A 16,117-nucleotide genomic window follows, 5' to 3' on the forward strand; every position below is an offset into this window, starting at 1 on the left:
TTAATTAAAGTTTAGGGGCAAAATGGTAATTTTGCCTAGAGCATTAATTAAATGTATTAGAATATGAAATGAATGAAAATGATGATCAAATTTATTTATAAAGATCCGGACGACACAAATACGAGACTTAATCATGGAAAGAAAATATATCGAATAATGAAATAATAAACACGAGCAATCAATGAGGTAAGTTCGTAACTTGAATTATATTCGAAATGCTTGAGATTGTATGTTATTGATGTGAATATGATTTGAATGTTCATTGTATGAAAATTTATAAAACATTGATATATTTGATAAAATGGGAAGAAATCCGGTTGAATGAAAGGAAAATTCGATGGATCTCGAAAAGGAATTGACGGTAAAAGGATCTAGCTTGGACGGGTGATCCTATCTGATATAGCCCTCCCGAAGAATATGTGTAAAATGGATTTAGCCCGGACGGGTAATCCAATTAGGGTCTCAATTTAGCTCGACTGGTAATTCAGATCCAAGCTCATTAGAGTAATTGTCGCTGAGGATTTAGCTCGACCGGTAATCCCGACAATACTCTATGAGTTTATATTGCGTGATTTAGCTCGACTGGTAATCCCGCCGCAAGGATGAGGTTCATGGAGTGTGCTCTCGATATGAAATGTGTAAGACCATGGTTGAAAGATACCATGGCAACTGATATGAATGTGTAAGACCATGGTTGAAAGATACCATGGCAACGTGATATGAAATGAACAAGACCATGGTTGAAAGATACCATGGCAACATGACAGAAAATGAGTAAGACCATAGTTGAAAGACACTATGGCATCATGTCAAAGATAAATAAGACCGTGGATGGGAGACGCCTAGCATCTGTTGAACAATTGATATTCGTGTAATATGTATCGGATGACGAATGGTTATATGAAATAATTATGAAGATAGATAAACGAAATAAGTACAAGTACATGAAATATAATTTATGTTAAGTTTGATATAAGCTATTACGGAATAAATATACATAAAATATATGGAAATGATGGAGCATGAAATATTGATATAATGAAATGAATGATATATGCTTATGAAGAAACGGTAAGAGCATGATATGTTTCATGACATGTACATATATGATTATCTTTGATATGTTGATACAAGGAAATTATGTAATTGAGACTATTATTAAACTCAAGTGCGATATGTCGAGAAAATAGATATATCGATGTTGAATTTATATGAGATATGTGCAAGTATACTAACAATGTTGTTGTTTGATGCTTATACAACATCAAACTGTTGATTGAATGGTAATATATTTATTTATATGATGCATTGAATCGGTAAGTATTTAAATTTTTTAGTGATCTGTAAATGGTAGTAATGCTCAAACCACATTCGGCGGCGGATACGGGTTAGGGGTGTTACATGTGTGACACTTTTGAAATATGATAGGCTAATCTACAATGATCAAATAGTGCATGTAATCAAAAGGAGGACTTGCATGTCAAATTTCCCCCATCTAGTAGTGGCGGCCATGACGTTAGGGTGGACAAAGGATGATGGGCAAAACATGTCATAGACATGTTGTGTTGGTGCATCATGGGAGGAAACAATAAACTAAAGTTAGTAATAAAGAAATGGAAAAAAGAAAAAAGAATGGAGAGATTGTTTCTCCCCTCCCCATTGCCGTGAGTGTAAGAAAGAAAACAAGAAAAAAATGTCCATCTTTCTTCATAGCTCTTGGCGAATGTTCTAAGGAAGAGAGAAAAACAAGTTGTGTTCTTTGGTTTTCTTGACCGAAAATTCAAAAGAAAGAAGGGAGGAAATGTTGAAGAGATTCGGCCATGCTTGTAGCTAGGTGAAGGTAAGTTTGATGTTGTGCCATGAGATTCATGCATGTTTTTTTTTTTTTTGTTAGCTTGAGTTCTAACTAGCCCATGGTTCAAATCTTTACTATGTCATGGAGATGATATTCGGCTAAGGTGGATTTGTGTTGATGTTATTTGCATGCTAAAAGTGAAGCTTGTAATGATGCATGTGATGGTGGATTGATAACTCTTGAATCTCCTTTTTAGCATCCTTGAGTGGGACATTAAATTCCTTGTTCAACTATGACCAAAATCGAAATGGTAAGGTGTTGTGATGCATTCAGCCATGGTAGGAAATATAAGAGAAATAAGGTTGTTTTTAGATGAAGTAGAGTCTAACAAATGAGCTCATATGTGTATTAGTTGCTAAATGGAGAAGAATCGGCTAGCAAGTTGTGTGCTAAGGCCGAATCTAATTTTGTATATTATGGGTAATGCATGTGTTGAATTAGTGTAAAGGGAGAGGATGCTTTAATAGTGTATATATGTGTATTAGCCAAGTTTTGAACTAGAAACAAATGGTGTTTAGTCAATACAAGTGACTATACTTGTAGAATGTATTAAGTGTTGCAATCGGCCTTAGCATAGATGTGTATGTTCGGCCACATGAATGAGTACATGAGTTGATGGGTATGTTCGGCCATTGGTAGCCTATTGATGGCTTTAGCTTGACTTAGAAAATTCGCTAAGGGAAATATTAGCTAGTATGTTGAATTCGATTCGTGATTTCGTACATATGTGACTCTAATGTCTAATGTATATATGGGCTAAGTACCTTAAGCTTCTCTTTTGTTGTTGAATGAATTGTATTAAATTGCTTGATGTGATTAAAATGTGTATGATCATTGTGTATTTGAGCTAAAAGGTGGCCATATGACCTATCAAACTCCTTGTCATATTCGCCATAAGCTAGCAAAATGAGACTTTAATAAGTTAAATTTGTTTGAATTAGCTCAAGAGCTTAGGGGACCACAGTTGGATAAGGAAAGGAAAAAGTGATCGAATAGCCGTTGGAGCCGTTCGACAACATCCGAGGTAAGTTTTCGAGTAATGGAACTTGGATTATGATTTGATTAGATCATGTTTTAAGCAAATCAAAATCATGCTCTTTGTGTGTGGCTATTGAGCCGAAATTGCAAGTGTGATAAGTGTCTTGTGTTTGAGTTTTGCTAATGAAAATGAAATACGAATGTGTCATGATTTATTGATAATTGTGCTTGGTTATTCGAATGATGTCCGGGCTAAGTCCCGAAGGCTTTGTGCTAAGTGACTATATCCGGACTAAGATTCGAAGGCATTTGTGCGAGTTACTAAATCCGGGTTAAGTCCCGAAGGCATTTGTGCGAATTACTAAATCCGGGTTAAGTTCCGAAGGCATTTGTGTGAGTTACTAAATCTGGGTTAAGTCCCGAAGGCATTTGTGCGAGTTACTATAACCGGGCTATGTCCCGAAGGCATTTGAACGAGTAGCTATATCCGGTTAAACTCCGAAGGTACGTGATTCGGGAATGAATGAACTTGCTGTAAAATTTCAGTTAATACGCTTGTGAAATCCCAACCAATGAGGTATGTTTCGTATGTGCTTTGAATTAGTTGAGCCCTTACAAATAAGTATTCGCTCAGTTGATAAATGAGCTACCGGCCTTTGGCTAAGTTGATCTTTGTGTATGAATATAAGGGTTGGTAATGTGAAGTAAGTATGATATTGAGAATTTGTGCAAATGAAATTATCTGTTTAGCTACATAAATACTATACTTTGGTTGTGTCTAAATTCATGACTCAAACTTACTAAGCATTAAATGCTTACTCCGTTTCTTTGATTCTCTGTTTTATAGATTTTGGTTCTTCAGCTATCGGACTCGGGATTTTTGAAGTTGAAGTCGCCCACACTATCAAAGCTCCTTTTGGTATATTTTTGGTTGAACTTTGAAATGGAATGTATAGGACTACCCTTTTGTTGTAGGTCATGTACCTTTCGGTTTTGTGTAAATTTGGATAGCCATGCGAAAATGGCTTAAGTATACTTTGGGATTGGTATTATAATCATTGTATGTTGTTCATTAAGAGGTATGGAAATGTTTGGAAACGATTAGCCATTGGGATGGTTAATCATGATTATATTTTGTGCTATTTATGTTAAAGGGCTAGTTGAATCATGGAAACTATGAAATAGGTAAAGCCTACCTTAAAGACAGATGCTGACAGCTGCAGTGATGTGGATGTAAAAAATCACTAAAAATAGTAGGAATGGAATTAAATAGTGAATAAATTATGTAAATGAACCTTGAAGAGTCTATTTTCATAGGAAAATAACGAAATGATCATATGAGCAGTATGTTAAGAGATATTTAAGTTTTCGTGAGACAGGGCCAGAACGGTTTCTGGAGTCCCTGTTCCGAATTTGGAAATTCATTATAAATTTACCAAAGATAAATAGAAGCCATGCCATATATGTGCAGATTCCTTTTCGAGTCTAGTTTTTGTAGAAACAAACGGCATCAGTATTGAAGCCCTGTACAGGGAGATATCCAAGTCGTAATGCGCAAAGGTCAGTGTAGTCGATCCCTGTAACATGGGGGACTTTAACTAATAAACTGTACTAATTGGCCCGACCAAAAATTATAGAAAAAAATTTATAGATGCATATATGACTCTAGTTTCAGGGAAAAATCACGAAACTGATTTTCGAGTTGTGGAACTCAAGATATGATTTTTAAGGTGACAGTGACACAGTTAGCCGGCTGTCTGGAAATTCTTAAAATGAACTGTGCAAGTAAGTGGATTAAGCCCGTTAACCCCTCGTGTCCGACTCCGGCAACAGTCTCGGGTACGGGGTGTTACAGTCCAGACCTTTCTTAAAAGTACATTTTAGGTTTCGTAGACCATCTTAAGAGATGATTGCTTATGAAATGATGTTATATGATATCTGTGATTCTGAATTGGTTTGAAATGTTCTGTTTGTCTGGTAATGCCCCTTACCTATTCCGGCAACGGATACGGGATAGGGGTGTTACACAGGTTTTGTGATGACCATTTGATGATAACACCTTTGGGCAGACATCGAATGAATGGTAAACCCTATATTTACAATGGATGAATAGAAAGGCTAGTGTCAACAGAGTATGTGTTGAGGTAAAGATATGAGTTAAAAGAAAGTATAGACAGTGCACTAAAGTCAAGAAGATCTGAGCAAATTTTGAGTTAAGTATTAGGCGTAATCTACCTCGCCCGAAGAAATTGATAAGACTAGTAAGTATGGAAAAAGATATTAAGTTTGATAATAATGTAAGAATTCAAAAAGGATATAGAAAGTAAAGAGATGTTAAGTATAGTATCAAGAGAAGGGAAAATGGTTCTCAAGAAAGAAAGATGGTAGCCTCAGTATTGTACATGCTAAAGAATGAAGAAAGGTCAAGAAATACCTAAAAGATGTGCAAAATAACATATGCAATGTAGAATGAATGAAAAAAAAAGTATTATAAGGTTTAGCTCACTAATTTCTTACAAATTTACAAAAGTTGTTTCTATTTTCATATCTGTAAAGGAATATGCGTTGAGAGACAATGCTAAGGCTGCGCCAAGGAAGTGGCGCGCTGGGCTGTTATGCATATAAAGGAAAACAAGTAGGTGTCAAAGTCTGTGCATAAGTCATTTAAGCAGAAATTTAATATGTACATAGTAGATTGAGGGAGAAAGTAAGAAAGTCTAAAATTTCATTGAGTTGTAAATGTAACTATAAAATGTACGCCATAAGAGATTCTATTATACTCATAGATAGAGGTTTACATCAATGAATGAGAAAGAAAAAGTTTTAAGTTACATCTGTAAAAAGGACGTAACAACTGAGATTTGGATCTGGTAGATCAGGTCGGGTCAAGGGCATTACAATGTCCAGGTCCAACGATCGGGCCGAGTGATGGGTGTTACATAAACCAAGTCAGTAAGCACCCCAAACTTTATTCCAAACTTCTACCAATACATGGGAACCCTTTTACCAAAACATGGGAACCTTTTTACCAATACATGGGAACCCTTTTATCGATACAAGTCTAGTTGTATCGATACTTGGTTGAGTTCTACCGGTAGAAGTAAGTCAGAGAGCATCCCAAGGCAAGCATTAGACTTCTATAGATACTTAGGGGGTCTTCTACTGGTACAAGTAAGTTGGGTAAGCAATTTTTTATCTCCCCTACACATTTTACTGATACAACTATCGCTACAAGTTTGAACCCTTGAAAGCCTTAGGCTTCTAATGATATAAGTAGAATTTTACCGATACTTGTGGCTCCAACGATCATAATTTTCAAAAATTCTATCGCCACAAGTTCACTTGTATCAATACAAGTCCTCTGCAATCTGTAATTAATGCCCAAATTAATTGCAACAACGACTCTAATTCACTCCAAACTCTCCAAATGACTCCAAGGTTGTTAAAAGGATTTAATACAAGTCAATAGCTCCACATTAAAGACAAGAAATAAGCTTGTAAAGTGAATTGCATAAAATTGCAATCTTTTTTATTAGTATTCTCTTTGTTATTCATAAACACACTTGAGTAACCATATTTCTTATTCTTTTCAAGTATTGTATTACCATTGAGTGAGTTTTATCATGGTAATATCTTCTTTTGAGATGTGTCTTTAATTATTGTTCTTATTTCTCATCTTTGTAAGGGAGTGTTTAAGGTTTTTGGATAGAAAATCTTAAGGGAATTGACTCTATATTATCCAGTGAAAACATTGTTATTGAATAGTTCAAATATAGTGAATTTAGGAAATCCTTACTTGGGGTAACCTAAGGCAGTAGAGGTAGACAATTCAAGCCAAACTATTATAAATTCTTGAGTTTCCTTTAATAGATATTTTTCACTGAAGTTTTTAAAAATAACAATTCACCTCCTCTTGGTGATTATCAAGGTTAACACTTTCTCTTTTCATTTTATTTTTAAATGTTTATAATTATATTTAAAATTATTATTTAAATCATAATATTTAATTATTCTCATTAAACAAAAATTAAAATTTTAGTTTTTATTTATTATTTTCATTAAATACCCATTAAAATTTTATCTTTTTATGTAAATTTAAACTTTTAGTTCATTAAAATTCAATTTTTATTCAATATTAAACTTTTATTTCTATTGAATTTTCCATTACTTTGTTTTTATTAATTTTTTTATCTAGGTTATGTTTCTAACTTTTCTTCTAATTTTGTTAAATGTTAATATTAATTGCATGATGCTTAATGTTTAGTACTTTCATCAAAGCAAAAATAGATAAATTTACAAATATATATATTTAAATGAAATAACAAAAAATTAAGTACTCTTCAAAATATAGGCAAACATCTCTATAACAACATTTAGTGAACTAATTTTTTATGTTTTATTTTAACTTTTATAACAACTTTTCACTTATAACAACAACATCCAAGATTATGAAACACATTCTTATTAAATTAGTTCTTTGAAATAGTAGGTTGTTGAAAATAAGTAAAATTTTAGCTATTTTATATAGATAGTTCTATTAATTATGATTTATTAAATAAAATTATCTTAATTAAAATATTATTTTAATAAAATGTTTAAATTTCATATGAAAAATCTATTAATAATAATTTTCAAAGAGTGGAAACACGATATCAATTCAATAAACTATTAAGTTCCTTAATTAAATATGCTACCATAAATTTTGATAACTATAAACTTATAAATTAATTACTTGAATTCAATAGCTTATAATAAATTAATTAATTTAATTTGATAACTCATATCAATTAAAAAACTAGTTAGATTTATAAAATTCAGAATTAATAATGTGAAAGAATATAAAATAAAAAAAATGCATAAATGCAATATGTAAGCACTTGCTATATGTATCTTTTAGCTTTGTTTATTTGATTCTCACTTTTTTAACATAATTTTACTTTCAAATAAATGTAAGCACTTGCTATATGTATCTTTTAGTTTTGTTTATTTGAGTCTCACTCTTTTTTTAACATAATTTTATTTTCTTTATTTGATAGAAATTTAATATAAAAATTATATGAATTTAAAGGTGAGCAAAATTAAGTTTGATTCAAAAATTCAATAAAAATTTAAATTTTGAATTAAATAGTTCGAGTTAATCGAGTTATTCGGATCAACTCGAATAAAAAATTAAATTTTTCGGTTTAACTCAAATATGGATTACACAATTTAAGTTATCCGAAAGTCCAAATAAGAAAAAGGCAAAACTATGTTGTTTTGATAAATGTTTACCCATCAGCCTTACTTATGTAGTTAAATAATCTTGTACTTTCCCTACTAGTTGAATAATTAATCCATGTAAATGCAATATTGAGTATAAATAATATGATTCTTTAACTCGACTCGAAAAATTTTCAAATTGAGTTCGGTTGGTAAAATAGGATTCGTCAACTCGACTAACTCAAATTTTTGACTCAATTTAACTCGACTCGATCAAATACAAACTGCTATATAAATTCTATTGTAAGTTTACAATAATTATCTCTCGATAATAATATATTGTTATAGGTGTATAACAACTACTTCTTTATAATATGCAAAATCATGATAAACAAATGATGAAGTCAATATATATGGTATATTTTAATACATGATTAATTAATTAAAAATAAAATAGTTATATATTTATATATATCAAATTAATAAAATTAAATCCCGCATCGCGAATTCCTAATTTTAATATAAAACAAAAGAGAATGAATTTGATAAAAAGATAGGAACGTGATTTTTGTTTCCATAATAACCAATAAAATCGTAGCATTTTGGATCATCTCGGCTTCTTCAGTACTCACTACCGCAGTAGAAGAAGAAGTGGGATTTATTATAATTAAAAATTTAATTCATTGAATTTTAACGGCAGCTGAGTTGTAACGTGTGAGTTTATGCTTTGTCTGTTCACAAAGGCATCCCAATCATACGGAAAATTACAGAAATGGAAGGACATCCTTTCAACTGTAACACTTTCTTTTTTCAGCTGAATTTGGACATGACCAATAAGAAAAGGTAAAATAGACCATTAGTCATTAAACTATAGATAAATTTTTATTTTGTCACTTAACTTAAAAAAGTTATAATTTGGTCATTGAACTATTTGAAAGTTTTCATTTAAGTTACTAGACTATTAAAATTGATGCTATATGGTTTTCTTTATTTGCACTACTTGCATCAATTGAAAGCTCTCTTCCCCTTTCTCTTCTACAATTTAATTTATTTTTTTATAAAATAACTTTAAACATCACGAATCTGCGAACTAAAATTCAAACAATTTTTTCTCTTATCTTCGATATTGATCATTCGATCAACTTAATTAAAATGTATATTCTTCTACTCCTCGATCTGTATTGATCCACCCTACTGATCGTCGAATAGTTACTTAGAGCTCATGATTGAACTTCAAAATAAAAATAGAAACTTTACAACCTAATGACTTAAATAATTTTTTTTGAATAGTTCAGCGACTTAAACAAAAACTTTTAAATAGTTAAGTGACTACATTGTTACTTTTTTTAATTAAATGATCAAAATAAAAATTTGCCATAATTTAATGACCTATGGTGTAGTTTACCCATAAGAAAAAAAATGAAAACTAATTGCTTATTATACGTTAAAAAAACCAACGGCCTAGATTTTATTGATGGAGACTTCCACATAAGTTAATCAGTTAATAAATAAGGGATTGGCGCTGGTGCTAATCAATTGTGTTATGCTTTGCCCTCTGTTTAAACCAAACTTTGCTTGAAGGGAAAAATGGAACTGAGCTGAGAGAACTTTGAGGGGCTGAATCTTGCTTGGACCGGCAAAGATGCTGGGTTCGTTGAGTCTTCTCGCAGCAACGCCTTTTGCTTTTCGTTCTTTCTCACCTTCACCTAACAACAATCGCTTTTTGGTAATTGTAGTTCGAACTTTTCTTCTTCTTCTTCTTGTATTTACTCAAATTTCTTAAAACTAGACAATTTGCATGACGTTCTACTCCTTCCTTCCATAGCCGTTAAACTTGTTTGTATTTCCAGAGTTCAGCAATTAATCATCAAATTGCTAAACAACTAGCCACTGAATCCGGACGTGGATCCCAAAAATTGCTTCGGCGACATGTATTTCCAGTTTATCGAAGGGTATGATTTCCGTTTTCAATTTCTTTTATGTGCTTGATTTTATTTTTCATGAATGCTAGTCCTAATTAGCCCTTGTGAAGATATTCCTCGCACATTGATGATAGTATTTTGGTGTTATCAAATATAAGTATTTTGGCGGTTGGTTATATCATCTCTGCTTAACTTTCCCCTCCAGGTCAGTTATGGTTCCCCAATATCAGCTGTTATGACTGATGATAGTTCAACAGTTACAACCTCCGAGGAAGACACGCAAAACATCGGTATCTTGGATATTGATTCTGCCCTCCGACAGTTTAAAGATCACTTTCAATATAGAATTAAGAAATATGTGGATCAGAAAAATCTCTTTGAAAATTATGAGGGAGGCTTGGAGGAATTTGCAAAAGGTCATTCCAATGCTATCTGCTTCTTAATTTGCTTTTCTCAAAGGCTACTTCAATGATGAAATTGCATGCTAGGTAGTAAATTCAATATTTTATATGTGAATGTTCAAACGAAATCTGTCTTTTACTCTCTTCTGTAGGTTATTTGAGATTTGGATTTAACAGAGAAGAGGATGGAATTGTCTACCGTGAGTGGGCTCCTCCTGCTCAGTAAGTTTTTGGTTTCTGAAACACAATTTTACTCGTAGTATTTGATTTCTTAGCTAGAGTCTTTTCCTTCATGAAGGGAAGCTCAAGTTGTTGGAGACTTTAACGGATGGGATGGTTCCAACCACAAGATGGAAAAAAATGAATTTGGCGTTTGGAGTATTAAAATTCCGGATTCTGAGGGAAATCCTGCTATTCCTCATAATTCAAGAGTCAAGTTCCGATTCAAGCATGGTGATGGAGTTTGGGTAGACAGAATTCCTGCTTGGATTAAGTATGCCACTGTAGACCCTACCAGATTTGGAGCTCCATATGATGGTGTGCATTGGGATCCTCCACCTTCAGAAAGGTGCAATTTCTGCACATTTTATGTGATATATTTTGATACTGATGATATGATACATTAAAAGTAGAAGAAATACATATAGTCAACAACTGTGTCGTGTCTTGGCCAACAAAAAAAAAAACTACTGTGTGGTCCAGGGTTTTGGACCTAGTTGTATTTGTGTGTGTGTGTTTTAAATCCAGAATTTAGGAACTGTTTATTAAGATAAGTTTGATATTGCTAGAGATTAAAAACTTGCTGCCATATCCACTGCAGTTCCAACAAAATTGAATTGATGCTGATTTTCTACTTTTAATTTGTGATTGAGAAAATTGTCCTAATGTATTTTTCATTGTTAATGCAGGTATGAATTTAAGTACCCCCGTCCTCCAAAACCTAAAGCCCCAAGAATATATGAAGCGCATGTTGGAATGAGTAGCTCTGAACCACGTATTAATTCATACAGAGAATTTGCTGATGATGTTTTACCCCGTATTCAGGCAAATAACTATAATACCGTACAATTGATGGCTGTAATGGAGCATTCCTACTATGCGTCATTTGGATACCATGTAACGAACTTTTTTTCTGTAAGCAGTAGATCTGGAACTCCTGAGGACCTCAAATATTTAATTGATAAAGCTCACAGCTTAGGTCTACGGGTCTTAATGGATGTTGTTCACAGTCATGCAAGTAACAACGTGACTGATGGACTTAATGGCTTTGATGTTGGCCAAAGTTCCCAGGAATCGTATTTTCACACTGGAGAAAGAGGTTACCACAAGTTATGGGATAGTCGACTGTTCAATTATGGTAATTGGGAAGTCCTTCGCTTCCTTCTTTCAAACTTGAGGTGGTGGCTTGAGGAGTTCAAATTTGATGGGTTTAGGTTTGATGGAGTGACTTCCATGTTGTATCATCACCATGGTATCAACATGCCATTCACAGGGGATTACAACGAGTATTTCAGTGATGCAACTGATGTTGATGCTGTTGTTTATTTAATGCTGGCCAATTCTCTGATAAATAGCATCTTGCCAGATGCGACTGTAATTGCTGAAGATGTTTCTGGTATGCCTGGACTTGGTAGGCCAGTCTCTGAAGGGGGAATTGGGGTTGACTACCGCCTGGCTATGGCCATCCCTGACAAGTGGATTGATTACTTGAAGAATAAGAATGATGAAGAGTGGTCAATGACAGACTTATCCTGTAGCTTGACAAATAGGAGATACACTGAGAAGTGTATATCCTATGCTGAGAGTCATGATCAGGTATAGAAAATGAGGAATTACTTTTCTGAACAATTTATTTCTAAATTTAGTTAAATAATTTCTTTAGGGAAACTTCTCCTCCTTTGGAATTTGTTCTTCCCACTTTCGGATGATTACAGAAAAGATAAGACATAAAGAAAGCTTGATTAATAAAATGTTTTCTATCCTCTTCCTTTTCTCCTCTATCCCTAAGCAAAGCCCGAGAGGATTTAAATCTTAAATGATTAATATCATAGCTGATCTCCTGGCCTGAATCTGATACTGTCTTTGCACTTCTTATTGTTCCCTTTTCTTTTAATGTTTGTATATTTTGCCATGTTTTGTGCTTCTTGGATATAACTCTTGTTTGGTGCAGTCTATCGTAGGTGACAAGACAATAGCATTTTTCCTAATGGATAAAGAAATGTACTCTGGCATGTCATGTTTAACAGATGCTTCTCCTACCATTGACCGAGGGATTGCACTTCACAAGGTTGGTGCTAGCTCAAATGTTAGAGGCTTCTCTCCTGTTTCCTTTATGTCTTGCCATGTTGATGGAATTACTGCCACCATGAATCTATGTGTGCATGCCTTGTTCTGAAAACCAGAAAAACTTCAATTATTTTTTTCAGCCTTCATATTTTGCGTCTGCATAGATCATTTTCTTTATTCAGTCATTATTTTCATTGCTTCTTTCTCACTCTTAACTTTTTTCTTTTATTTAAAATTTCCTTTGCAGATGATACATTTTATTACTATGGCATTAGGAGGAGAGGGCTACCTTAATTTTATGGGAAATGAGGTAAACATTCTGGCTCAACTGTGCATACTGGAGAGTAATCAAGACTTTATTTAGGTGGATACTAGAGAAAGTATCATGTCTAGGAAAAGTAAGGAGATTTTTCAGTGCTATGATTTTATCAGAATGAACCAATGAATATCTGTGAAGGCCCTTTAAGTCAAAAGGACATGAAAATAATAAAGGGGTGATAGGCTATATCTGCCTAGAGGGCAATTTTCTGATATAAGGGTTTGTTTTCTCTTTTAACAAATAAGGTTACTAGATATATCTTCTGCTTGTTTGTACAGTTTGGACATCCTGAATGGATTGACTTTCCAAGAGAAGGCAATGGGTGGAGTTATGAAAAGTGCAGAAGGCAGTGGACCCTGGTGGATACCGATCACTTAAGATACAAGGTCAATGGTCATTTTATTAAGAATTTGTTAAAATTTCTATTCTGTATTCCATCCTTGACCCATCTCCTTATCCTTCTCCGGTGGACAGCAGATGCTAAGATTTGAACATTTTAGCATTAGGGCATAAGCTAGTGAATATGTGGCAAGAGACCGATTAAATTTCTTTCTACCTTTTCATTTCAATAACATAATGCTAAGATCCGGATCAAAATCCAAGTTGAACATGGACCATTGTTTGCAATTTGGTGATCATTTTGGAAATGCTCACCTGCTTTTTTAACTTTGAAGGCATCTGTATAATCTATTTACAGACTGAAATTTCTTTTGTATTAATCATTATTGTATCTTTTTTATCTCTCTCCATTCAGGAGCTATGCAATCTTTACATAAAATTTTCCCTTTGCATTTGGTTTTGCAGTTCATGAATGCATTTGATAGAGCTATGAATGCACTTGATGATAAATTTTCATTCCTTTCATCGACAAAACAGATAGTGAGCTGCACTGATGAAGAAAACAAGGTAAATCTACAATGGTAGTTGAGTGGTTAGTGTAAGACCATTGCAGCCGTCGATCTAATTCAGGATGCAAAATACATGCACATATTTGTTGACAGTCAAAAGTTGTTTAACTGTTTTAGGATTGAATTTTTATTTTTAGAATTAATAAATTGTTTATTTATCAATCTTTTATGGCTATCCAAAAACCAAAAGATTGCAATAGCAAGTAAACAAGATTATCGTTTCCTTTTGAGTTTCAAGTACGTATGGTAATAAAATGGAAGGTTTCTTGTTATGTCATCATGCTAGTCTAATTTTTCTTTCTTCATTTTACCTCCAATGGGATAGAGATAATGGCACCATACCCTTGTTTAGTTCTCTGCCGTATAACATCCCATTGCCATGTTTTAACCCCTTCAGTTTTGGCGGATGCATTAATGGTTTCTTGATTTAGGTTATCGTCTTTGAGAGGGGAGATCTTGTTTTCGTGTTCAACTTTCATTCAGAAAATACTTATGATGGGTATGTATGCTTCAAGTTATGAAAATTTGTATTTATTTGTGTTTGTACAAGGCGCCATTTCGGCTAGAGACTGATCTACTTATCTATATATGCTAGAAAGAAATTACTTGTACCCTAAAACTCTTCAACTAACTATTGTGTGAAACATGCAGGTACAAAGTGGGGTGTGACTTGCCAGGGAAGTATAGAGTTGCCCTGGATAGTGATGCTTGGGAATTTGGTGGGCATGGAAGAGTAAGGAACTCCTGCTATTGTTGTTATTCTTTCCTTTTGCTATTGCTGAAAGAGTTATGTTTTTATCTTGGCTTGATTTCTGGCAATATAATTGGGAATTCACAGTACTAATTTCATGAATTTTCGTGGGACTTTAAAACAAAATGTTGATTGTTGCCTTGGGTCTGGGATTGCCCTGTCTACCTCGCAACTAATGAAGCAATAGCATCTAAAGCCTCTCTTTGTTCGTCATCTATGAATTGTTTTCTCTCCTGGTAATGCTAAAATTAATCAATCTTGTAGGTGGGTCATGATGTGGACCATTTTACATCCCCAGAAGGGATTCCAGGTGTACCTGAAACTAATTTCAACAACCGCCCTAATTCTTTCAAAGTACTCTCACCAGCTCGCACATGTGTGGTATGATTATCACTTCCTGGTCTTCCTGATTATATTATATCATATCATCCATCACAGACCATGCTTGGCATTGATCGTTGTGTATATTTATTATTGTGCACTTAGGCTTATTATGGATTTCCAACCTTATATGGTATCATGGACATCGAATCTCCGCCTTTATCTAGGGTCAACATGGACTGACAGATTTCTTTCAAATTTTCCACAGGTTTATTATAAAGTGGATGAAAGTGTAGAAGAAACCAATGGTATCAATGTAATTAGTGTCAGTGAGACATTAGAAATGGATGCATCAAAGCAGAAGAATGCTGAGGAATCGGCTATCTTGGTAGGTGATATAATCTGTGGCTGTTTGTATGGGCCCTGAGCCTAGGAATGAAAACTTGAACTGACAGATTGCTTAAGATTCTCCCCAGGTTGATCATGGAGATAAAGAAAATCCACAAGAAACTAATGATCGTGACACAGCCAGTTTCGATGAGGAATTGCAAAAAGATGGAGCAAAGCAGGAAAGTATTGAAGAACCAGCAGCTTCTGTGCTAGACAAAAAGATTGTAGGAAGTAAGTTAGATGAGCCGCAAGTGGAAGAGATGGAGGAGAGAACACCGGACGACTAAGCTTTTCGGCTCCAGCGCCAACCCTATGCGTAATAAGTGCTGGTTTTTGTTTTGTGAATAATAATAATAATGTGAGGACTGAGTAAGCAGGGGATTTAGTTTTGTTTGCAGTTTGTAAATCTTATGTAGACAACAACAATATAGTCTGCTTAATTACTTAGTTATTGCATCGAAATTCCCATGTCTGATCATGAGATTTCAACTTCAATGCTATGAGCTGAAATACTTAAATAAAACAAAGGCTAAAATATTAAATAAAATAAATAAATAAAACCCTGCACTTTACTAGTTTCTTTATATAAATATGTATAATTTGTATACCCTTGACTAAATCCTTATCCAACTTGTAAGTGGCAAACGTATTATAAGTATTAGGCATTCATTTGCCTTTTTTTCTCTCTATTTAAAAAATAAGTAAATTAATTTTTATATATTAAATTAAAGAACATATTAATTTTTTATTAAAATTTTTATACATTTATAATGCTAATAATTGGTGT

The 16,117-nt window shown here is 33.5% G+C and overlaps 1 protein-coding gene across 2 annotated transcripts; it reads left to right on the forward strand.

Annotated features, from left to right (window-relative positions):
• The first annotated feature begins 9,492 nt into the window (after positions 1 to 9,492).
• LOC108476056 (1,4-alpha-glucan-branching enzyme 1, chloroplastic/amyloplastic-like) lies at positions 9,493 to 15,792 on the forward strand. 2 transcript variants are annotated; one of them, XM_017778123.2, is made up of 15 exons: positions 9,493 to 9,758; positions 9,883 to 9,984; positions 10,160 to 10,370; positions 10,508 to 10,577; positions 10,654 to 10,923; positions 11,264 to 12,170; positions 12,526 to 12,642; positions 12,889 to 12,951; positions 13,239 to 13,346; positions 13,765 to 13,866; positions 14,300 to 14,367; positions 14,520 to 14,601; positions 14,884 to 15,000; positions 15,209 to 15,328; positions 15,406 to 15,792. In XM_017778123.2, exons 1-15 carry the CDS (start codon positions 9,675 to 9,677, stop codon positions 15,541 to 15,543), a joined length of 2,559 nt encoding a protein of 852 aa, XP_017633612.1. In that variant the 5' UTR covers positions 9,493 to 9,674; the 3' UTR covers positions 15,544 to 15,792. The 2 variants fall into 2 exon arrangements, with proteins under 2 accessions (XP_017633612.1, XP_017633611.1); XM_017778122.2 differs by having other exon boundaries at positions 9,512 to 9,758; positions 15,417 to 15,792.
• The last annotated feature ends 325 nt before the right edge of the window (positions 15,793 to 16,117 follow it).

This window comes from Gossypium arboreum, chromosome 3, assembly GCF_025698485.1.
Source record: "Gossypium arboreum isolate Shixiya-1 chromosome 3, ASM2569848v2, whole genome shotgun sequence".
Taxonomy (NCBI): Eukaryota; Viridiplantae; Streptophyta; class Magnoliopsida; order Malvales; family Malvaceae; genus Gossypium; species Gossypium arboreum.

Bases quoted from the DNA above. Each gene is read 5' to 3' on its own strand.
- LOC108476056 (XM_017778122.2), top strand. From the start codon at position 9,675: ATGCTGGGTTCGTTGAGTCTTCTCGCAGCAACGCCTTTTGCTTTTCGT. The intron at 9,759-9,882 runs GTAATTGTAGTT...TTGTATTTCCAG, and splicing joins CTAACAACAATCGCTTTTTG to AGTTCAGCAATTAATCATCA. The intron at 12,643-12,888 runs GTTGGTGCTAGC...TTTCCTTTGCAG, and splicing joins GAGGGATTGCACTTCACAAG to ATGATACATTTTATTACTAT.